Genomic DNA, 24,968 nt, shown 5'->3' on the forward strand with positions numbered 1-24,968 from the left:
CATTCTCACACTTTCACGCATGCATATTCTGTTGAGTTAATAGACTAGTCTAATGGTGAAAAAATCGCCACCGCATGTGTTCCACTTGCCTTTGTTGACATCTCCACGATTTGATGCAGATGACAAGAAAGACATTGACCACGAAGAGCAAATCACGGGTGAAAACTCGCCTCCAGATTATTCAGAGTACATGACGGGCAAGAAGCTGCCGCCAGGGGGCATCCCAGGCATTGACCTGTCAGACCCCAAACAGCTGGCAGAATTTGCAAGGTAAGTTCTGATCATTTCTCATAATTGAGAATGTGGCATTGAAACATCCTCATATTCTGAACAGAATGAAGCCAAAGAAAGTGAAAGAAGACGACGCACCCCGGACGATAGCCTGTCCACACAAAGTGAGTAGCCAGATCTTCGTTTTTGACATTGCCACGATAAATTATGGACTTATGCATTTTATTTTGTGTGGGCGGATTAATTCAATGTAAACCGTAACAATACCAAGTGTATATTAAAAAAGTTACAACGGTGTAAAGATTATTTTTTATTTTCCACCAACTCGCTCAATGTCCTTTTTCTCATAGTTTACAAGGGAAATGATAGCCAATGGTGGATGTAGCTTTTTGTATATAATAAATGGAAAAAAGTACATTTAAATATTAATGATATTGTTGGATCATAGCTGTGAACAAAAATGTAATCATTTAATAATGATCCTAAACAATTTTAAGTCGCATCATTGGTATGACCAATTCTGCCCTTGTAATTACTTGGTAATGGATTGGTACCCATAATTGTACTATAGTATCACCCAAAACTTAACTAAAGTTACCAAACAGAATAGATGTTATTACATTTTAACAGAAGTGGAGATTGATCTGCATTACAGCAACTATATGCAGTTGATTAGCAAGTCAAATATCAAGTTTTGAGAAAATAATACAATTAGACATTTGGCAGCACGGTGACAGAGGGGTTAATGTGTTTGCCTCACAATACGAAGGTCCTGGGTTCGATCCAGCGCAGGAGATCTTTCTGTGTGGAGTTTGCATGTTCTCCCCGTGACTGCGTGGGTTGCCTCCGGGTACTCCGGCTTCCTCCAACCTCCAAAGACATGCACCTGGGGAGAGATTGATTGGCAACACTAAATTGACCCTAGTGTGAGAATGTGAGTGTCTATCTGTGTTGGCCATGTGTTGAGGTGGCGACTTGTCCGGGGTGTACCCCGCCTACAGCCCGAATACAGCTGAGATAGGCTCCAGCACACCCCGCGATCCCAAAAGAAACAAGCGGTAGGAAATGGATGGATGGACATTTCGCAATATGTTAATGTATAAGTCAGCCATTAAATAAAATAAATTAAATGGTTCTCTTATCAATTATACACCAAATAACATCGATATCGCAAGAGACTCCACTTTACTGTATATCGATCGCAATATAAATTATAAACCAACTCCATTTTTTTTCCAATAAAATGGACTCACAATAACCCATATTTGTAACCAATGGCACGCTTGCTAAAATTGACACGTTCAATTATCGTGATGTATGTTGTCACATGTTTTTTGACTGATTTGTGTACTCAGGGCTGCACCAAGATGTTCAGGGACAACTCTGCGATGCGAAAGCATCTACACACCCACGGGCCTCGTGTGCATGTGTGCGCTGAGTGTGGAAAAGCCTTTGTGGAGAGTTCCAAACTGAAAAGGCATCAACTCGTACATACAGGAGAGAAACCTTTCCAGGTGGGCGTCTTCCTACTGTTATAACTTTAAGTACCAGTAGAGTGGAACCAAAAGTTGCCTCTATATTGAAGCTATTATATATACATCTGATGTATGACACCGAAAGACTTGCAAAGTTTGCGAGTAAATAGATATGATCAAAATAGTATCAATCTCACAGAGATTCCCAAGATATTTTGAGAGATAATGAGCCAGACAGACATGTGATAGCGTGATGTAGAGGTAGGAACCGCAGGTCCCTTCATTACCAACAATGTACTTTGTGAGAGCCAACAACGATTACTTCACAAAAAATTATGATCCAGAACCTCATAGTTTCTATCCTGAATATAGGGAAAATGAGCTGAAAGTTTTAGAAGCGCTGTTTAACAGATTCAACTTTTGTTTTCAGCTAATTTTCCCTATATTGCTAAGTGCTAAACAAAAAATACAAACATAATCAAACGACAGCTTACTTGAGAATGTCTGCTCTTACTTTGACGACTGATAGGATGTCCATATTTTCCCGTTTGTATAAAGAATTAATCATGATGCACACAAAGGGTTATTAAGGAAGTCTCCCTGCAGACTTTCTGTTGTGTTTGTCTCCATCTACGGGCATGAATTGAATGTCACAGCTGAACAAATTCTACATTAATGGATAAATCCTCCTAATATCCAGATGAGGCATTATTTATAATCTAGAATAACTTTAACGAGCTGAGACACGATGCAGGAGCAGTAGAAGAACATCGCTGCCAGTTCCCAGTGAAGCAACAGAGGTCGACTGAGCTGTGTGCCAAGCTGCCTCCAAAAAAAATAGGTTGTCCGTGTTAGCGCTTATAATAACAACATCACTAATATTTGGTTAATATTCAGATCACAATATGTATTTAGACTTTTAGAGTATTGGTGGGTTTTGGATGGTTATTTAGAGGGTTTTATGGGTGAAAGAGAGAGACCCATTGACTACATTGTTAGTTGTACTACGTATTAATTTACGACTTAGAATGCATAAAAAAGAAAAACATGTCTTATTTGGATTTGGAATGATAGACAGCGCACATCTCTCAATTTTTGTGTATTACCAGTATGTGTTACTCCAGTGACGTCAATCTACGTAAATTATCGAAGACGTTCGGAGCGGAATATTCAAAATGCAGGGATGGGAATGAAGATGTACAAAATCAGCTGAAATTTTTTAAATCCTAAAACACCGCACAGCGGCCGCACACATGTGCACTCGCCTGCTAGGGGAGTCTGGGGGCATTACCTCCCAGAAAAAAATTGAAATCTATGTTAATTTAGGATGCCTTTCCTGCTATTTTGAGTCAAAATCAAACAATATTCTCCTGACCAAAATTTCACATTTATTAGCAAATATTTTCATAAAAATGTATCGTGATGAAATTTATGTATACAAGTTTACACATGTATCAAATTCTTGCATACTTTTGGATTATAGACAAAAATAAGCCTACAAATGGATTAACCAGAATTCAATATATACAAATTTTGAAATACATAAGATCGTGTATTGTACCTCTGAATGGACTCGTCTCTCGTAGATTGGTGTGAGTGGAGCCAAGTCGGGGTGGGAGGCTTCGATAGTTGATTTGAGGCTGCATTTGTGACGAGGTTTGACTTCAGCTTGAAGGCAGATCCCAGTGAAAAATTACTTCTCCGTAAACTCACTTTACTTAAATGCCTTGCCAATTTTGCGTGGTCAAAGAGTACCACCTTTCCCCGAGATCCATAGTTCACAATGTCCTTACAACATAAGTACTGAGGCCAAAGATTAGCCAGGGACACGCCACCTGAGCCCCGGTGAGATGAGCGAAGAGGGCGCAGCACGCAGGGATCCTCCCGCCGACCAGTCGAAGCGCCTGCCGCGACAAATAGCGACCAAAACAGTCGCTGTACTCCAGGGGAAGTGCAGATATCTTCACCGCGTCAGGATGTGCCAACCAAGCTTTCACTTTTACCAGTCGGCCGGATCGCACTCCCCGGCGTTACCGCTTCCTGGGCAGCGGCGTGTTCACCCGACGGAAGCACTCGGGTAGGTTAGCATTAGCACGGAAAAATGAATTTGAGTCTCTTGGATTGTAAAGTTCACATGACCGTACCGACTCCCCTATCCTCAACAACTCCTGGCGTTCATACACTAGAAGTGAGTCGATGGTCCTCAAAACACATGTCAAAATAACCACAAAACAGACAGTAGTGCTCAGAGGCAAGCGGCGAACCAGACACACCGGCGCCATCTTGTTCTCTTCTATTCTAACGATTTATATAATATATAAAATTATAAGAATACGAGTTCAGAAACGCTCACAATAATTGAGGATCAGGGTCTAGATATTGTCGGCAAACGACGCGTGCAGACACCTATAACAGCCAATGTCATTGGTTGATGTCGTCAGCGGATTGTAGAGCTAGCCAATCTGGTGCCTTCACACATTGGCATTATATTATATAAATGACCGGCGGCGCCAAAATCGGCGGAATTCCGCGGATCCGCGGAAAATTCCCATCCCTAAAAATGGCTAACATAATTTTTGGCATTTTGTGACATTTACACAGTATTTTCACATACTCGGCGGATTATAAATACAATTGGATATGGTTTAATGAATACAATGACAAACAAGCATATCAAGTCAACTTGTTTTTCCACTCTACTGGTACTTTAAAAAAGTTCAACGTCTTGTTACTAAGTGCACTGACTGACTCTTTCCTTTCTCCAGTGCACGTTCGAGGGCTGCGGCAAGAGATTCTCCCTGGACTTTAACTTGCGCACACATGTGCGTATTCACACAGGGGACCGCCCGTACGTGTGCCCCTTTGACGGTTGCAACAAGAAATTTGCTCAGTCCACCAACCTGAAGTCTCACATTCTCACACACGCCAAAGCGAAGAACAACCAGTGATTTAAGCAGACCTTGAAAGAGGCCCACATACACTGGAGGACACACGCTGCCTTTACTGAGACAACTGACGTCCTGACCGCCTGCTAGAGAGAACCATTTCCCCTTTGTATCAATTTTCAACCTAAACCCTTAAAAGAGACTAATTGGTAACGCTTGCAAAAATGGGATCCTCGCAACACTTGAGACCTCCAACTCAACCCGACTCTGGCGCTACCTGAATTGAACACTTTCTACCGGTCACCTCATGGTTCTCTGCACATGAAATCTTATTTATACCTGAAGAGTCAGATAAAATGTTTTTAGACATTTGCAATGACGCTCAGCAGTGAACTTTTTTCAATTTTGTACTTCTTTCCGAAGTGTGCATATTGTACACTGACATAAGCGCTGTGGCAATTGAGAAGATCCCTGTTGCTCTTCAGTTTTACTTTCCTTTTGTGAGTGTTTGGACGAAGGATTGGATTGTTTTCTTTTTGTACAACGCAATATTGGTCATGTAGATAAAAGTAATTTTCAATAGATAAAAGTAATTTTCAATAGTAATCAATGATTAAAAAAATGTTTTTTCCCCTAAACAATGTCTTTCTTAATCCCTCAAGCGACCCTCTTTACTCACTGGGCTTGCACAATTTAATGTAGTTCAAAAATGAATCCAATCGCTAATGAAAACTTTTTATTAGTTCCAGCAATCAACAGACAATACTGCACAGCAGCTTTGTGTTGTGATTTCACATCTGCTGTTTCATTAGCACTGCAAAACATTTGATATTGCTAGCAATCAAGCCGTTGTGGCAATCTACATTTTATAAATGGCGGTATGCTTAAAATTACTTTGTCCCTTGGACGCAAAAAGTTTCTGCACCGCTTTTCTAAGACGATGCCATCTAACACACTTGACTCATGGAGAACAATTGTAACATTTAAAAATAAATCTTGTATTACATTACATGTGTAGGAATTGCTGCTTTGACAGATCAAAAACTAATTTCCACTGCATTTGGCGTATGGATGCAAAAAAAAAAACAGCCTGTTTTAACTCTGTTTTCTATTTAAATGACATGCAATTGTTAGTAAAAAGCCCATTTAGTATACAAAAAAAGTATGTCTATTGTGTCCAGTGTAGACTGTAAGTACACATCATGTCTTGTGTTCAATAGCAGACAGATTAGTTTGCACATCTGGTTGAAAAACCTCTTGGCAATAATTGGGTCAGCTGAAAGTGATCGTGAAGCAGAAAAAGTGCAGTGAAGCTTTAAAAATCTGTATAAAAGGTATTACCTCCACTCTTCTCAAATAAAACAATCAAGGGAAGACAAAAACATCCTCAGACCTGAGAAAAACCAAAATAAAATGTGGATGTTCACACCCTGCTACAACAGTGAAGGTGTTTCGTACCTGCTCTCCAGAATAGCAGCTGTCTTGATTATTTGGATTTTTTTTTTTTTTTACTCATAGCAGGAGTGCGGCCAGCAGGGAAGGGTAGTTTGGTGTTCCCCAGCCTGTGACCGGGTCCCACGACGGTGCAGCACAGAAACCTTGACCCTGAACTTGCTCGTCCAAGCAGCTCAGGTGACAACCTTCGGTCACCTGGAAATGAGATTGAGATGTTAGATTTCGTTCTTATCACTCACTCATCTTTTACCTCTAGGGTTTGCATACGATACTGATCTGGGACATTGTTGCCAATAAATCGATGTTAAGAATAGTGGTTAAATAGGGAAGGGTTAAGCCGGGGAAGGCATGTGTCTAGACTCAGAAATGTGAATATTGTAAATCTTACAATATAAATAGCATAATAGATCCCCAATTGATCCAAGTGTATGTGTTTTACTTCAGAGATAAGTATTGCTGCCTTCATTTCACAATGCTGTTTGAACTCTATTAAAATAATACCGTGTTAAACTGCAGAAAATACATCAGTAGAAAGGAAAAATGATAACATCAATGGGCGATGAACAAAAGTGCTTCCATTCTTGTCATAATAAAATAGGTACATTTTATCCAAAAAGAGAATGAGGACAGTAAGAAAATAGAGCCCTGCAACAAAGTGGAGGATGGGGAGTGTAATACTTCTAAAAACAGAGTGATTTAGTGATAGCGTGTGTGTTTGTCAATATCTAGCCGCAAATCTTCAATAGTAAGAATGAAGTCGTGATATTTACATCATTCTTCTGGTATCGGCTCAACACACATGGCTCCCCAACTGAAAGAGGTACTGAGAACAGGCCTTGGTTGATAACAATTATTGCTGGACAAAATATTGTCGCACAAATTATTACTGATAAACGATATTATTGTTAGCATTATTCTGAGACCAAATTAAGCACTGGCAATCAGAATATATAATGACTATGATAATAATGCCCATCCATCCATTTTCTACCGCTTATTCCCTTTCGGGGTCGCGGGCGCTGGCGCAAATAATCATTTCAAACGCAATAAACTTTTGTTAGTTTTTTTAACCATTGTAATTGGAAGGTCAATAACTTTTGATTATCCTAAATTAGTAAACAAACATAAAAATAAGATGGACTTTCCAATATCTGTGAGAAAAAAACTTGACTATTAAACATCTTGAGGTGCAGTTTTTTCCCAAGTTGAAAAAACTGGGTCAGTATTGTTTATTGTTGTTGTCCTTTTTTGCCATCACCTTCCAACAAATTTGGCCAACTGGTTCATTTGTCCATGTTATTAGGCTCATCTTGCTCATTCCGTTTCAAGCTGAAATATTCCCACAAAGGACGTTTGGCATTGCAATCATATTTTTTCTGCCTAATTTTTGTTACTTTGCAGTGCTTCTCACTCGTGAGTCACAACTAGCGAGGATCTCCGTCTGTGCATCCTGTGTGTGTAAGCTGGTCGTCATGCCTCCATCCACTGAGACAATTATTTTGGATGGCTAAGAAGAGGGTTCAAAGTGTTCATTTGTTATTGCTATTGAACGAACACAAAGTGAACCCCCTTGCACCCTGATTGGCAGAGACAGACGATTAAAGAAAACAAACAATTTATCAAAGTTATCGAGTTCATTTTCATTTGTCGTTTGATTAATGTATTGTTGGTTCAGGCCGCGAAAACAACACAATGTATCACCTGTTTTTGTCAATGCAAATAAAAACAAGTCAAGCCGAGTAGGTACAATGCAAGTGTACTCAGAAAGGGAACTGGCTAAACATAATTTAGATATATTGTTCTTAGCGTGACCTGAGCCAACAACCCTCTGGTTCATACACACTAATATGCTACTGCAGGGGTCACCAACGCGGTGCCCGCGGGCACCAGGTAGCCCGTAAGAACCAGATGAGTCGCCCGCTGGCCTGTTCTAAAAATAGCTCAAATAGCAGCACTTACCAGTGAGCTGCCTCTATTTTTTTAAATTTTATTTATTTACTAGCAAGCTGGTCTCGCTTTGCTCGACATTTTTAATTCTAAGAGTGACAAAACTCAAATAGAATTTGAAAATCCAAGAAAATATTTTAAACACTTTGTCTTCACTTGTTTGAATAAATTCATTTTTTTTTTTTAACTTTGCTTCTTATATCTTTCAGAAAGACAATTTTAGAGAAAAAATACAACCTTAAAAATGATTTTAGGATTTTTAAACACATATACCTTTTTACCTTTTAAATTCCTTCCTCTTCTTTCCTGAAAATTTAAATCAATATTCAAGTAAATTTATTTTTTTATTGTAAAGAATAATAAATTCTTCATTTTAGCTTCTGTTTTTCCAACGAAAAATAATTGTGAAATATTTCTTCAAACCTATTATGATTAAAATTCAAAAAGATTAGTCTGGCAAATCTAGAAAATCTGTAGAATCAAATTTAAATCTTATTTCAAAGTCTTTTGAATTCCTCTAAAAAATTTTGTTCTGGAAAATCTAGAAGAAATAATGATTTGTCTTTGTTAGAAATATAGCTTGGTATAATTTGTTATATAATCTAACAAATTGCAGATTGGATTTTACCTATACCTTTACCTATACTACATGTCATCAAAATTCTAAAATTAATTTTAATCAGGAAAAATGACTAATGATGTTCCATAAATTCTTTTTTTTAATTTTTTCAAAAACATTAGAATTAGCTACTTTTTCTCTTCTTTTTTTCGGTAGAATTTTGAATTTTAAAGAGTCGAAAGTGAAGATAAACTATGTTTCAAAATTTAATTTTCACTTTTTTTGTGTTTTCTCCTCTTTTAAACCGTTCTATTAAGTGTTTTTTCATCATTTATTCTCTACAAAAAACTTTCCGTAAAAGGAAAAAAAATGTACAACGGAATGACAGACAGAAATACAATTCATTTAAGTGTGTATCAAACTCGTAGCCCTTCGGATTAATCAGTACCCAAGAAGTAGCTCTTGGTTTCAAAAAGGTTGGTGACCCCTGTGCTACTGTAAAGTCTAACTTGTCATAAGCCATATTTGTAAGAATGAGGAGAAATTGTAGAAAATGGACTAACGTCAAACAGAGGTTGTCCCTTGAGCTTGTAGAGACGAGGGTTGAGGAAGCCTAAGACGGGAAGGCCCTTCAGCAACCGCTTGTCGTTGATGAGAGAAAACATGCCACCCACTACTGGGGTTGAAGCCTATGACGACAAGAAAAACATCTGTGAGGTTAGGTCACTGGCAAGAGGGCCTACATCAACTATTGCTGTTCGAAGGAGTTAAGATAAGAGCTGTCAAGATGTGACTATTTTACCGAGGTCCCTGACACCCATGGCATGGGTATTCTGTTGATGACCACCCAATAATTATCAGACAGGGCGGCCATGTCTGGATATGCCCTCCCGCTGACGTTGAAGTATGACTTGGGAGGAAGTGTTGCCTCTACACTCTTCAGGTATCCTGCCACAGCACTGGCCTTTTGGAAGAAATGCACAGTGTTTATTTAGATGCTTGAAATGTCTTAACAACAGTGCTCATGTCCTATTTTACCTGGTAATCAGGCATCTTGAACACATTACTAAATCCTCCTCCGCTGATGTAGTCAGTGACTTCATAAGTTAGTTTAAATGGATTCTTAAACGAGGTTCCTCCAACTGTGGTCACATAGGGGCTGGAAACAGCAAGGACAACACACAGGATTGAAGCATCTTATGGCTGTCATAGTATAGTTCTGCAGAATTCATGTGCTACCTTGAGGCAGGAAAACTGGGTCGGAAGGAGTTCTGCTCTTTAGCCATGTGCCGGCAGCCAGCACCACTGTCACCTGAATGCAACATAAGATCAACCGGCCTTAAAAACAAATAGAACAAAAATACAGTGAATCTTTGATTTAAGAACATTGTACAAACCTTTCAATTTACGAACCGCAGACCGAACACAAATATGCTTTGTTGTACAAACTTTTCATCTACCAACTCTGTGCCCGGCAGCACAAGCATTGTGGATGAGCTAATAGCTCTTCGGTGCTTATTCAGTCAGCTGCGAGATACTGTGCTACAGCTTGTGTGTTTCAAGTGTTTTTAGCCTTTTTACCAAATGTTTCTGGTTTTGCCAGCTCAATATGAGTCCAAAGAAAGCAATGGACAAGCGATGTGTGGTTTGAAACACATAATTGTCAACACTGCCCACTCTCCCCCCTTCTTCCGCTGGATGCCAAGATTAGCAGACCAGGAAAAGTGATTTTGGCTGCTAAAGTTAAGGATGTGTTTTCAAACTGTGAGTGCACCACAGGGCTCGTGGCAGTGTTTGTGCATGACGGCAGGGCTGCTACAAATGTGGATAGTTTAGCTTGTTGTTTTGAGTTTGTTATAAAAATAGACATTTAATGCATCCTCCCCTTGCTTAAATTTAAAATGTAGAAGTTATAACTAAATGTGGACTTTTGTTGAGAGTGGAACCCAGTATTCATACTTACATATTTTTTTATAGAGAAATTTGTTTCAAAATACAAAGTTTTCTACTAAAAAAACCCTGTTGAAGAGCCAATTAAGTTCGGATATCTAAATCAAGGTTCCAGTTTACCAGCAACATGGACAACCTCCTAAAACTAAATGTTTATAACTTGCACAGGTAAATTCATTACTGCTACTGACCAGATGCAAAAAGTAAGGAGATTCCCCTGACGCCGGCTTTCATGAACTCTGTGTTGATACGCTGCATGTAGGCGGTGGAGAGACTGTCCTCTTCGTCTCCATAACTGATGGTGTGGACCCAAGGTAGGTCAGACATGTTGCTGATCAGAACCATCCACTGAAGGAACGGCTCCTGGGACTCATGACGACCTGGAGAGCAATGAAGATCAATCAGTACTCTCTTATTTTGCAATGTTAAACTTTCTTTTCTCTATAAAACATTTAAAAGCTGTGAACACGGACCCGGATTAGTGAAGACCCATGTGGAGATGTTGGCACCCGTGCTCATGATGTACTCTACATCCAGACTGGCCTCTATACCAGCCTTTCCTGCACCCTGTGTACCCACGACACGGTCCACTTTGGACAGGTGCTGGAAGCTTCTTCCATAAATGCTCATGAACTCCGCCAGGTCTCCAGGGCTGTAGTACTGCTCCAAGAACTACAACATAAGCAGACAGATCAATCAATCAATCAATGTTTATTTATATAGCCCTAAATCACAAGTGTCTCAAAGGGCTGCACAAACCACAAAGACATCCTCGGTAGAGCCCACATAAGGGCAAGGAAAAACTCACCCAAGTGGGACGTCGACAATGATGACTATGAGAAACCTTGGAGGGGACCTCATACCGTATTTCCTTATTTTTCCGCACGGCATATAGTATGCGCCTGCCTTGAATTACCGCCTGGTCAAACTCGTAACGTCACGAGTGACACTTCCCCTGTTATCATTTTCAAAATGGAGTAGGCAGATTTCAATACCGGTTATTTGAAATCGCATAGAGGGAAGAAGATTAAGAGCTATTCAGTAGGATTTAAGGTCCTAGCTTACATCACACTCACATTTTTAGATAGATAGATAGATCGTACTTTATTGATTCCTTCAGGAGAGTTCCTTCAGGAAAATTAAAAATTCCAGCAGCAGTGTACACAGTTGAGATCAATTTAAATAAAAGTAAATAATGGGGGTTTAAATGGAAACAAAATAGAGAAATATTACAATAAAAATAACAACTAAAAAGCAACAATGGGAATAAAAATATAACAGTAAAATAAGAATATAACAAGACAAAGTAGGCAGTAGTGACCATGTTATGAAAATACCATGTTACTGCATACCTTTGGTAAGTACCGGAGCGAGAAGAGGTTTTAAGATAATTAGCGCATGCTTACTTTTACCGCATGCCTTTGGTAAGCGCAGGCGTGAGAAGAGGTTTTAAATTAATTAGCGCAATTCAAGGAGATTTTCAAAATAAAATTACACCAAACAGAGCATTGAATGATTTCCTGATTTTTTCCCCCTTTAGTTTGTTAATCATAATTATAATCAGAATGAAGTATTTTGACCGGACTAAAAACAGTTTTTAATAAATTATATGAAAAAATATTCGCTTACTCCCTTTTATTACATAACACCGGGCCTTACTTTGTTTACACTTTTGACTTGTTTTAAGCGACACGTTTGAACAAACACTACTAAAAACAGCTAGTTGTGAGAACAAAAAAAAAAAAAAAAAATATATATATATATATATATATATATATATATATATATATATATATATATATATATATATATATATATATATATATATATATATATATATATATCGATCCCCCCAACAGCGGTATCGACAATATCGACGTTTGAGTCGCCGTACCGCATAAACAAACATCAAAGTAAGATGGCGGACACTCACTGACTGCACACACTTGACCACGTCCCGGTGGTCGTGGGAGCTGATAAGGCAGTAAAGTAAAACTTTGCGCTCTGTTGCAATAAAAAAATATTAAGCTCCCACTATACATTTTACATGAAAAGCTTATATCTATATCTCTAGTGCTGACAGTATTGATGCAGCCCAAGAACCTGACACTACTACCATCATGCTCTACTGTAGGCAAGAAAAAATGGGCTATCCACTCACTTGTGTTTCTATTATTTAGGCAATTGCTGTGTTGTCATTTTCTGTGGCTACAGCTATACATAAGATGTACACAATCTACTACTACTCTATCCAGGTTTAGATTACATAACATGGTCCCTTCAAAAGATACAGTCATAGGAATGCTTGCCGAAATGTGAGGGGTTGTGAGATACCATGACTAAAACTGACTTTTGTGTTAAAACTCATGTAGCAAAGCTGTCCTCAATGTTCTGGCTGACATGTAACTTGTTGAAAATGATGGCCACACCTGAGCAACCGCCTGGCTGTTGTTGTTTGCTGCTCCCACATCAGTTGCACTCATATTGTAACGGGCCCGTAAGACAGCAGGAGTTACTCCCAGGTGAAACTTGGTGTCTGACTGCAGTTTTTTCCCGCTGGTTGTGACCTCGCTGAGCTTGTGTTCTTTCGGAGGAAAGCGATGAAGCCCTCCCACTGTTAAAATAGCAAACAAGTTAACTTATGCAAAAGATGACAGTAGGAGTGCATTTTAAATGTGCAACGCTCACCAAAGTCAAGGTGTTGACCGACATCATCATGAACTGAATACGGGGCAGAGGACCTGACAATGAAGTGATTGTCTCTCACGTAGCGCTGGAACCTGCTGCCTGGGAGTAGTTTCTCTGCAACCCTTGATTCACAAGACAACATGAGAACAACCTTACTGGTGGGAGCAGGGCCATATTTAGTCATTTGGACAGGCAGCATCTGCTGCTGACTGGTGCTGTTATTGATCACCTACATTTGGGGTGAGTGAGAAAAAGGTTGATGCCAAAGGTAGTTTTACTAAAAACTGTTACGCTCTCGCCTTCTTTTTTTTCTTTATTCCACTCCACTATGTGTTTGCGGCGAATCCTTGTTAGTTTTTCATCGTGTAAAAATGCCTTGTTGTGCAGCATGGGGGGTCTCCACCAGTAAAAGAATTGTGGAAAGATTTTATGTCACTTTACCCACCACTTGGAAAGAAGACAAGTATGCAAAGGGAAGGTTCACAAACAACACCGAGAGCCACTAATCAAAGTTAAAGTACCAATGATTGTCACACACACACACTAGGTGTTATGAAATGTGTACTTTGCATTTGACCCATCCCCTTGTTCACCCCCTGGGAAGTGAGGGGAGCAGTGAGCATCAGCGGTGGCCGTGCTTAAGAATCTTTCTGGTGATTTAACCCCCAATTCCAAACCTTGATCCGGAGTGCCAAGCAGGGAGGTAATGGGTCCCAATTTTATAGCCTTAGGTATTACAGCGTCTTGGCCGAGGTAAAAACATGACACGTCGTTGAGAATACTAACAGAAGCTAATATAAATAACAGATGAAATGTAATAATTTCTTTCGGTCTCATTACTGCGGAACAAAGCCCCCTTCGCTGATGAACTCCTTGAACTGAGGGGCTCGCAAGCCGGAGGCAATATGGCAATATCGCGAAATGATCAAGTATGACACATAAAATGGACCTGTTATCCCCGTTTAAATAAGAAAATCTAATTTCAGTAGGCCTTTAATGCCAGTGCAAGTTGAATAACCGAAACAGGAGCTGAACGAACAGCCATGAATGTTTTACACATATTAGTAAAATGTTGATTCTTTTGTTTGGTTTAAGAGTACAGATGCTGTTGGGCAAGAGGTATAAAGTGTTGCTTACTCTGCAGTCATAGTGCACTGCAAGAAGTCCTCAGTGTGAACAGTCAAACAGCGTGTGATGCCATGACTCTGCAGCCAGTGATGCACTACCTTCTGGGAGACATCAGATGGGCGCACAAGGGAGGCCACCTCCTCTAGTTGGAGGTATTTACCTGTGGATGACATGGAAGTGATTTTCCTCGGAATTGGAAGATAGCCAAGTGAAACAGTTGATAGACATTTTTGAAGTGACACACAAAGTAAATATTTTTACTAGTTATCTGTACTGCTTGCATGTTATCATGTTAAGTATGAAAAGAATTTCTGAAGGACAACCAGTGGCTTTCACAATGAGACCTACCATACTGAGGCGAGTCAGGGTCAGACACGAGTTTGAGTGTTTCCTCCAGCACTTCAACATGCTGCTGCTTGAGGGCCAAAGTCAGCTCCACTGCCTCCGATGGCTTAAGTCGACCAACACAAGTCCAGTCGTCGGGTATCCTGGAGGAAGCAAATGAAAAATATATTCTTAATATCAAATAAAAAATATTACTTATTTCTATTGCTGGGTTGCAACTAAGACTTATTAAATAATGCTTTTAAAAGCTATTGTAGGAAATTGTAACAAGAGAAACAAAAATTACTTCGGATCTATGTTTTAATCTACAGTAAAATATGAATAAAGACTTAACGTGTAAAATGTCCTGGTAACGTGACATTCAGTACAAAATAAATTCAAAGGATAGGACAAACATTTATTCATCCCACAATGGGGACCATTTAAAGTTGCATTGCAGATTTACTATACATACAAAAAGTTAAAAAGTTTGAAAAAAAAGCAGTAATAAATATATGTAACCAAAAAAATACCACTAATTTAACACTAATCCATTTATTGTATTAAAATATGTTTATTCCATACTTTCAAGTTAGGATTATTAGGCTACCTGGCATGCCATTATTTATATACAGAATAAATGTGCAAACATGAACATGACGTATCATAGCCCAAACATTAACAAATAGTATGTAATATAACACATTTTTATTGTCGATTATTTCAGCTTACCATTGCAGACCTAATGCTTAACAACAACAACAACACATAAATTATTTCCATGTGGAAGTTTCTAAAGAGGACTGCTAATATATCCATCCATTTTCTACCGCTTCTTCCCTTTTGGGGTCACGGGGGGCGCTGGTGCCTATCTCAGCTACAATCGGGCGGAAGGCGGTGTACACCCTGGACAAGTCGCCACCTCATGGAAAATTCCATCCATCCATCCACTTCCTACCGCTTATTCCCTTTGGGGTCATGGGGGGCGCTGGTGCCTATCTCAACTACAATCGGGCGGAAGGCGGTATACACCCTGGACAAGTCGCCACCTCATAGAAAATAATAAAAGTAAATAAATCCAAAAGACTTTTATGGTATATTTTCATGCTCATATACAGACAATGACATAGTGGTCATTACAAACAGACTAGTTTAAGCGCTATGTTTGGCACTGTATGATAACGAGAGACAAAAAAATTAAATTCAATTATATATGCACACTGCCTAGCCAAATAAAAGGTCACCACCTGGATTTAATGAAGCAAATAAGTAAGAGTCTTCTATTGGATGATCTCTGCATGAGTGATGCAGTGAGTAGGTTTTCATGTGGGAAAAAAACAATGTGGTCGTGGTAAAAAATGTCATCGGTTTCAGTCAAATTATTGGCCTCATGCATGAGAAGACTTCTGAGGAGATTGTTCAATCTAAAATCGGGTAGAGAACAGTTTCAACACATTGTTAAAAAGTGGAAGGGCAGTGAGGGGAACTTGTTGTTCGAGTCTCCTGTCAGCAAAACAAGAAAGCAATCCTGGGCAGAAATAAACGTTGTGACATTGCAGAAGCGTGTGGAAACAAGGCCACAATCAGAGCTAAAGTCAGTTGAACAAAATATTAGGTGTGTGATCTTTTTTTAGCCAGGCATTGTATATACTTTTTCGATGTAACTTTTTTTTTGCAGGCACTTCTTAATGGGTGGGTACAGCTTGGTTGGTAGAGCGGCCGTGCCAGCAACTTGAGGGTTGCAGGTTCGATCCCCGCTTCCGCCATTCTAGTCACTGCCTTTGTGTCCTTGTGCAAGACACTTTACCCACCTGCTCCCAGTGCCACCCACACTGGTTTAAATGTGAAAATTAGATATTGGGTTTTACTATGTAAAGCGCTTTGAGTCACTAGAAAAAAAGCGCTATATAAAAATAATCACTTCACTTCACTAATGCCTTGTTTTAAAGCATTTTTAATATGAATTGCCCTGGACATACATTTAAGTTTCAGTTTGTAAATCAACAATAAAAATCCTATTTACATTTACTTAAAACAAAACCATTACTTACCTTGATTGCTGGGTTGGAACAACGCAACCTTAAAAAGAAACTGCACTTTTTAAAATGTTATTTTGCCTGTCATTCACAATCCTCATGTAGGGCGAGCACACATATGTTTTTCTTATTTATGCACCAACTAATAAATAAATGCAAGAAAAATGTACCTTACAATGGAGCCGATGGAAGTGGCTCAATTCTGCCTATAAAGCGCTTAAAAACATCCAAACAATTCCATCAACGTTGTATATACATGCTGTAAGGATACAGCATGTATATACGTCGGTGCATTCATTTAAAAACATCACAACATTTGCTTTTTCCTTCAACACCATTATTGATTACTACTCACTGCAGAATTATTTAGAACCAACAAATATAATTAAACATAACTTATTGTAGAATCTTGCTCTCACTGGGATGCCGACTGTTAGGATGTTGAAATATTCCTGTATAGATGAAGAATGACTCATAAGCCTCAGGTAGGAAAATGAAGCGTCTTTTCAGGGCTCAATTGCCATTAAACGGGTCTAAATTGGCTGTCACAATGTACCAACTTTCCAGTTAATGTCCACATGATTTTATTATCCAGGTGAGAGGGCACGATTTATAATCTAATATTAATTTTCACGAGCTCCGAGGCGAGAAAGCAGCTCACCAGCTCATGATGTCAATACAGCAGCATAAGGAAGTGACCTCTCAAATCAATGCACCGCTAAATATTGCTTACAGTAACGATATCGCCAATACTTGGTTAAAATACATGTCCCGAAATGTAAATGGAGTACCGTTGCCGCTTTTTGTATGTGTATTTATCAGGTAATGGACACAATGACGTCATGGCTCCCATTGGCTCCATTGTAAGTAGAGTTTTATTTACAAGTTAGAATGTTGCGATCTGCTGCTCAGATCTTCACATGTTTGTTATTTCCATTTTTGTTTTCATTCTCAGTCTGACCCGTTTATTTCCTGTTTTGCCCATCACTCTGGTTACTCATTAGTTCACCTGCTACACTCGTACCGCACACCTGCTTCAGCTAATCACCCTCCTTTATAAGCCAGCCTTTTCTGTTCAGTCTTCCTCGGATCCTAATTTGCCCACGCGCAACAGTGACGACTCTCGACCTTCATCTTTGTATGTATATTCTCGCTAGCTTTTACGCTAAGCCATTTGTTTATTCCAGCTCACATGCTGAGGAATTGTTTTTCTGTTTTTGGTTTGCCTTCTCTTTACAGCAGTGTTTTTGTTCCTAGCCTTTTATTATTTAATAAATCCATTTATAACTTACCTTGTTGTGTTCATCGCTTCGACGCATCCCCGGAAGAACCAATCCGGCATTACAATGCCACACAAGCGTCACATAGAATGCATTAAAAAAACACATTTGTTTGTGTCTCTCATATGGATTGTGAATTATAGGCAAAATTCCCCCAAAAAGTGCAGTTCCCTTATCAGGCACATGTGGTACAAACCAAATATTTTGCTGTCATTAATCATTCTGAATCAATCCAGAATAGTAATAAAGAAGAATCGCGATTCAGGTGTAATTAGATTTGTTCCAGCAACACTAGTGTTTAGTTCCAACAATATATAGCAATATCAAGATGCAGGAATAAACACTGTATCGATCCGTTGTGGTTAACAACGAGCTGAGCCGGAAGGAAAAGCTCTCAATTTACCGGTTGATTTTCATTCCCATCCTCACATATGGTCATTAGCTTTGAGTTATGACCGAAAGGACAAGATCACGGGTACAAGCGGTCGAAATGTGTTTCCTCCGCCGGGTGGCAGGGCTCTCTCCCTTAGAGAAATGGTGAGAAGCTCTGCCATTCGGAAGGAGCTCAAAGTTAAGCTGCCGCTCCTCCACATCGAGAGGAGCAAGATGAGGTGGTTCGGGCATCTGGTCAGGATGCCACCCGAACGCCTCCCTAGGGCACGTCCGACCGGTAGGAGGCCACGGGGGAAGACCCAGGACACGTTAGGAAGACTATATCTCCCGGCTGGCCTGGGAACGCCTCGGGATCCCCCGGGAGGAGCTCGACAAAGTGGCTGGGGAGAGGAAAGTCTGGGCTTCCCTGCTTAGGCTGCTGTCCCCGCAACCCGACCTCGGATAAGCGAAAGAAGATGGATGGATGGATGGATGGAAGATACAGTAATAGTATGTCAGTGCTATTGGATATTAAAGGTGAGATTATTAATATAGTTTAGTATTGCTATCTAGGTTGGTTTACCTGATGCTTAACATTGCAGCTTACATGCTTAAAAACAACAACAACACACACATTTAACATTCAGTGTGAAATTCAACAATACAAGTTCTGGATGCACTTATATTCATATACAGACCGATACAACATACTAATACAACATACTATGGCACTATATATATATATATATATATATATATATATATATATATATATATATATATATACAGTGAAGAAAATAAGTATTTGAACACCCTGCTATTTTGCAAGTTCATTAGAAAATGGAAGAAGCTAAACATGACGGTCAATCTCAATCGGAGTGGAGCCCCATGCAAGATATCACCTCGTGGGGTCTCAATGATGCTAAGAAAGGTGAGGAATCAGCCCAGGACTACACGGCAGGACTTGGTCAATGACCGGAAAAGAGCTGGGCCCACTGTTTCCATGGTCACTGTTGGTAATACACTGAGACGTCATGGTTTGAAATAATGCATGGCACGGAAGGTTCCCCTGCTTAAACCAGCACATGTTAAGGCCAGTCTTAAGTTTGCCAATGACCATTTAGATGATCCAGAGGAGTCATGGGAGAAAGTTTTGTGAACAGATGAGACCAAAATTGACCTTTTTGGTCATAATTCCACTATGCGTTTTAAGAGGAAGAAGAATGATGCGTACCATCCCAAGAACACCATCCCTACTGTGAAGCATGGGGGTGGTAGCATCATGCTTTGGGGGTGTTTTTCTGCTCATGGGACAGGACAACTGTACTGTATTAAGGAAATAATGACTGCAGCCACATATTGTGAGATTTTGGCCCAAAACCTCTGTCCCTAAGTGAGATCATTGAAGATGAGTCGTGGCTGGATCTTACAACATGACAATGACCCAAAGCACACAGCCAGGAAAACAACCATATCAAGGTTCTGGAGTGGCCTAGCCAGTCTCCAGACCTAAATTCAATTGAAAATCTTTGGAGGGAGCTGAAAGTCTGTGTTACTCGGTGACAGCCCAGAAACCTGACTGATCTAGAGAAGATCTGTGTGGAGGAGTGGGCCAAAATCCCTCCTACAGTCTGTGCAAACCTGGTGAAGAACTACAGGAAACGTTTGACATCTGTAATTGCAAACAAAGGCTACTCTACCAAATATTAATGTTGGCGTTCAAATACTTATTTTCAGCTTTATCACACAAATAAATTGTTAAAAAATCATAGATTGTGAGTTCTGGATTTTTCTTTTTAGGTTATCTCTCATACAGTGGACATGCACCTACTGTGAAAATTTCAGACCCCTCCATGATTTCTAAGTGGGAGAACTTGCAAAATAGCAGGGTGTTCAAATACAGTGGGGCAAAAAAATCTTTAGTAAGCCACCGATTGTGCAAGTTCTCCCACTTAAAATGATGACAGAGGTCTGTAATTTTTATCATAGGTACACTTCAACTGTGAGAGACAGAATGTGAAAAAAAAAAATCCAGGAATTCACATTGTAGGAATGTTAAAGAATTTATTTGTAAATTATGGTGGAAAATAAGTATTTGGTAAACCATTCAAAGCTCTCATTAATGGAAGGAGGTTTTGGCTCAAAATCTCACGATGCATGGCCCCATTCATTCTTTCCTTAACACGAATCAATCGTCCTGTCCCCTTAGCAGAAAAACAGCCCCAAAGCATGATGTTTCCACCGCCATGCTTCACAGTAGGTGTGGTGTTCTTGGGATGCATTTCAGTATTCTTCTTCCTCCAAACACGACGAGTTGAGTTTGTACCAAAATGGATACATGGATGATACAGCAGAGGATTGGGAGAATGTCATGTGGTCAGATGAAACCAAAATAGAACTTATATATATATATATATATATATATATATATATATATATATATATATATATATATATATATATAAAATACAGTACATGCTTTTTACAAGGACAACGTTAGATCTTCAAATTGATGACAGGTATTAAGCGTACTTACAGGACGTCTTGGTTATATTCAAGGTATCCACTCCACACCAAAGGGCTGACTATCAAGGGGATAACCACGGTCAACCTAATAGAAGGACAGCACACATGACTGTAATAGTATAAACCCAACGCAGTGCATAATATATTGCGTTGTTGGTTTTACTTAAGACGGATAATAGTTTCCAACTCATTGCTAACCAAAACAAAACAGTACGGCACAGCTTTACCAGGTTAGCATGCGGCTATGTACAACATGTAGTAGGTCATGTCCAGCGCGGCACAAAAGAAAAGTTATTTTAAAACAACATATTCTATTTTAAGAAGGACGACACAGCCATTGACTCCATGTCGTTTGAGGGCGGAAATAATATGAATTTCTTAAAAGAAAAAACCCTTACAGTTTGTCCATTGTGTCCCCCGCGGTGACAGAAATAGTCTGCAGCCTCAAGAACAAGCTGCTGGACCTGTGAACTGGAGTCACATGACCCTGATCACGTGACCACCGTCAAAGGAACACGCCCCCTCGCCTCTTCGTCAGCTACGCCTTCATACTTTAACCAAAGACACCCAATAAAAATAAAAAAAGCTGTATAAATTATTCAGAATTTACAAATATAATAATGTAATTTTTTGAGTACCAATGACGGATATGTATTACTTTGGTAATGTACTTATCAGGTCCGTGTACCTTCCGTTCATTCTATTTCGAATTCTTAAATGCAAATCAAAAAACAAATTACCTTCCATTTTTTTCCTGTTTTCATTTCTGAAACAAAAGTTGGACAATTATTTAATGACACTTTTTTAAAAACAACAATAGGACTCCTGCTGAACAAAGATGTTAGCGTTATGCTAAAAACATGTTAAACTCAAAGGAAATGCTAAAATACTGCTTCCGGTTCAATTTGTCCTCAAACAGATGTATTTTGGATGAACATATATTCGATATTTTGTATTTATCTTGAAAAATAAAAACCCACGAAAAGAAAATAGCACAATTCAAATTTTATGGCAATATTTTTATGAAAATCAACCCTTTTGTGTTTGTTTTATAAAATAAAATCGAAAAACGGCCTTACTTTGTTTTTTGATTTGCGTTTAAGAATCGAAAATAGAATGAACAGAAAGTACACGGACCCCTGCATACTTTAACGATATCAATAAAATAACTGTATCAATTATTCAGAATTTACAAATATAATATTGTTCATTTTTGATTACCATTGACGGATATGTATTAATTTGGTAATGTTCTAGTCATTGTTGGTATTTCAATTTTCTTTAAAAAATAAAACATGAAAAAACACACATTTTGTTTGAAAATACAAAAAATAAATAAATAAAACTATTGAAAAACAAAGCGTTTGCCTCTTTTCAGTTTCGAAAGAAAAGAAAAGAAAATCACCAGTAAACAAAAACGAAAAAACAGACCAAAACGGGTGTTTTTTTCTTCTTCATAATCTTGCACCGGAAGTCTATATTTTCCAAAGTAAAAGCAGGATACTACAGTACCCGTGTGTCTGAATAAAATTTCTTTGGAGACCTACACAGAAAATATATTTGACATGACATGAGGTCTGACGTTTACATATATACATATGCACATATAATATGATAGTGGAGGTAAAAAGGGATTCCTTCGCGGTCCGTGTACCTTTGATTGATTGATTGATTTTGTTCATTCTATTTCCAATTCTTATACGCAAATCCAAAATCTAAATTAGGGCCTATTTTCGATTTTTATTACAATTGGCAGATTTTAAAACAAACAGAAAATAATTGATTTTCACAAAAAAAAAATGCCATCAAATTGGATTACGTGCTGTTTTCCTTTTATGGATTTTTATTTTTCCAAATAAACACAAATTTTGAATATATGTTCATTCAAAATACAAAAATGCGTGTTTATCTGTCTGATGACAAATCCAACCGGAAGCAGTATTTTAAGTCCGTGTATCTTCCGTTCATTCGGCTGATTTTTATATTTCCATTTCTGAAACAAAAGTTGGACAACTTTTTAATGTCACTTTTTTGAATCGACAATAGGACTCCTGCTGAACAAAGATGTTCGGTGATGCTAAAAACATGCTAAACACAAAGGAAAAGTAAAATACTCTTTCCGTTTCAAGTTGTCATTACACAGATGTCAGGTGGCTGTGTCTTCAAAAAAGACACCCGTTGCTCTGATTACTGCTTTGCACACTTCTGGTATTCTCTCGATGAGCTTCAAGCACATTTGTGAAGTGAAAACCATTTCAGGTGACTACCCCTTGAAGCTCATCGAGAGAATGCCAAGAGTGTGCAAAGCAGTAACCAGAGCAAAGGGTGGCTATTTTGAAGAAACTTGAATATAAAATATATTTTCAGTTTTTTCACATTTTTTGGTTAAGTACATAACTCCACATGTGTTCATTCATAGTTGTGATGCCTTCAGTGACAATCTACAACACAAATAGTCATGAAAACAAAGAAAACACATTGAATGAGGAGGTGTGTCCAAAATTTTGAGCTGCAATGTATGTTTGTGTGCTTAATAGTAATCTAATTTTTTTCAGACATTTCGATTAATATTAATATTTACTATTTTCATTTATATTTACATTCAACATCAATTTTACCATACTGGTCAAATCCCTGCACGATAACTTAAAAATAAAGACACCCTTAGTTTTTTTTCTGTGTTTAAAAATAGAAGAAGCACATTCTGAAAATGCCATCCATCCATCCATTTTCTACCGCTTGTCCCTTACGGGGTCGCGGGGGGCGCTGGCGCCTATCTCAGCTTCAATCGGGCGGAAGGCGGGGTACACCCTGGACAAGTCGCCACCTCATCACAGGGCCGACACAGATAGACAGACAACATTCACACTCACATTCACACACTAGGGCCAATTTAGTGTTGCCAATCAACCTATCCCCAGGTGCATGTTTTTGGAGGTGGGAGGAAGCCGGAGTACCCGGAGGGAACCCACGCATTCACGGGGAGAACATGCAAACTCCACACAGAAAGATCCCGAGCCTGGATTTGAACCCAGGACTACAGGAACTTCGTATTGTGAGGCAGACGCACTAACCCCTCTGCCACCGTGAAGCCCTTTTTCTGAAAATGTACAGATCATAATGTTGTTGTTTTTTTACACTTACATGTTGCGGTTAATAGTATTCTATCTTTATTTGTCGTTATTTATATTTTCTGAATGAATGATGTGATAATGTTCATCAGTCAAATCAATAGTGTTCATTTTCAATCTATCAAGATAAGAAAATATCAAAATCAAATTACAGTATGTCATGTATGTAGTTTGATCATTTTCCTCTGTTGATGTACTAATATCATGTGGTTTATTTTGTACATATGTACTGTACCATCATCCAGAGATACAAAGAATTGCTATTGCAACATCCAGTAGACACATGTAGAAGAGCTGTTTCTTTCATTCAAAAATTTCAGGTTTGATTGATTGATTGATTGATGTTCCGTACAATTGACCACTAAATGGTAACACCCGAATACATTTTTCAACTTGTTTAAGTCGGGGTCCACGTTAATCAATTCATGGTACAAATATATACTATCAGCATAATACAGTCATCACACAAGTTAATCATCATAGTATATACATTTAATTATTTACATTATTTACAATCCGGGGGTAGGGGTGAGGAGCTTTGGTTGATATCAGTACTTCAGTCATCAACAATTGCGTCAACAGAGAAATGGACATTGAAACAGTGTAGGTCTTACTTAGTAGGATATGTACAGCCAACAGAGAACATAGTGAGTTCAGATAGCATAAGAGCAAGTAAATACATTAGAAGTACATTTGATTATTTACATTGTTATTTATAATCCGGGGAGATGGGATGTAAATGGAGGAGGGTATTAGTAAAGGGTTAGTAAAGGGTATTAGTTATGTTAAATTGTATACTTAGCAAACTCATCCCGCGGGCCAAATAAAACCTGTTCGTGGGCCGGATCAGACACCCCTGATTTAGATATAATTTTAACATTTAGATTTAACGTTTCCATTCACCTTTTAAAATGTGAAGAAAATGAGTTAAATCTGACAAAAAAGGAGCAATGTACTCAAAATATATCAGCTAGAAAAGTG

The 24,968-nt window shown here is 38.7% G+C and overlaps 3 protein-coding genes across 5 annotated transcripts in view; 1 reads left to right on the forward strand and 2 right to left on the reverse strand.

Annotated features, from left to right (window-relative positions):
* Nucleotides 1-206, reverse strand: part of degs2 (delta(4)-desaturase, sphingolipid 2) — a 64,485-nt gene extending 64,279 nt beyond the window's left edge. The window contains exon 1 of the mRNA XM_061895865.1: nt 90-206. Coding sequence (XP_061751849.1) covers nt 90-135 — 46 coding nt within the window. The 5' untranslated portion in view covers nt 136-206. The remainder of the gene's footprint in view (nt 1-89) is intronic.
* Nucleotides 1-7,674, forward strand: part of yy1a (YY1 transcription factor a) — a 9,186-nt gene extending 1,512 nt beyond the window's left edge. The window contains exons 2-5 of the mRNA XM_061895863.1: nt 120-270; nt 335-395; nt 1,587-1,745; nt 4,472-7,674. Of these exons, the coding sequence (XP_061751847.1) occupies nt 120-270; nt 335-395; nt 1,587-1,745; nt 4,472-4,654 (554 nt within the window). The 3' untranslated portion in view covers nt 4,655-7,674. The remainder of the gene's footprint in view (nt 1-119; nt 271-334; nt 396-1,586; nt 1,746-4,471) is intronic.
* Nucleotides 622-21,392, reverse strand: tpp1 (tripeptidyl peptidase I). 3 transcript variants are annotated; one of them, XR_009806206.1, is made up of 14 exons: nt 21,255-21,392; nt 20,867-20,941; nt 14,667-14,806; nt 14,328-14,478; nt 13,191-13,312; nt 12,932-13,116; nt 10,976-11,174; nt 10,694-10,882; nt 9,792-9,864; nt 9,591-9,711; nt 9,355-9,516; nt 9,116-9,241; nt 6,050-6,241; nt 622-1,117 (listed from the first exon to the last, which is right to left on the reverse strand). XR_009806206.1 is itself a non-coding variant. In XM_061895862.1 (13 exons), exons 1-13 carry the CDS (start codon nt 21,263-21,265, stop codon nt 6,104-6,106), a joined length of 1,692 nt encoding a protein of 563 aa, XP_061751846.1. In that variant the 5' UTR covers nt 21,266-21,392; the 3' UTR covers nt 5,315-6,103. The 3 variants fall into 3 exon arrangements, 1 of the variants encoding a protein (XP_061751846.1); XR_009806205.1 differs by lacking the exon at nt 622-1,117 and adding an exon at nt 5,315-5,984; XM_061895862.1 differs by lacking the exon at nt 622-1,117 and having other exon boundaries at nt 5,315-6,241.
* Between the last annotated feature and the right edge of the window lie 3,576 nt (nt 21,393-24,968).

Source organism: Nerophis ophidion, linkage group LG03, assembly GCF_033978795.1.
Source record: "Nerophis ophidion isolate RoL-2023_Sa linkage group LG03, RoL_Noph_v1.0, whole genome shotgun sequence".
NCBI classification, from domain to species: Eukaryota; Metazoa; Chordata; class Actinopteri; order Syngnathiformes; family Syngnathidae; genus Nerophis; species Nerophis ophidion.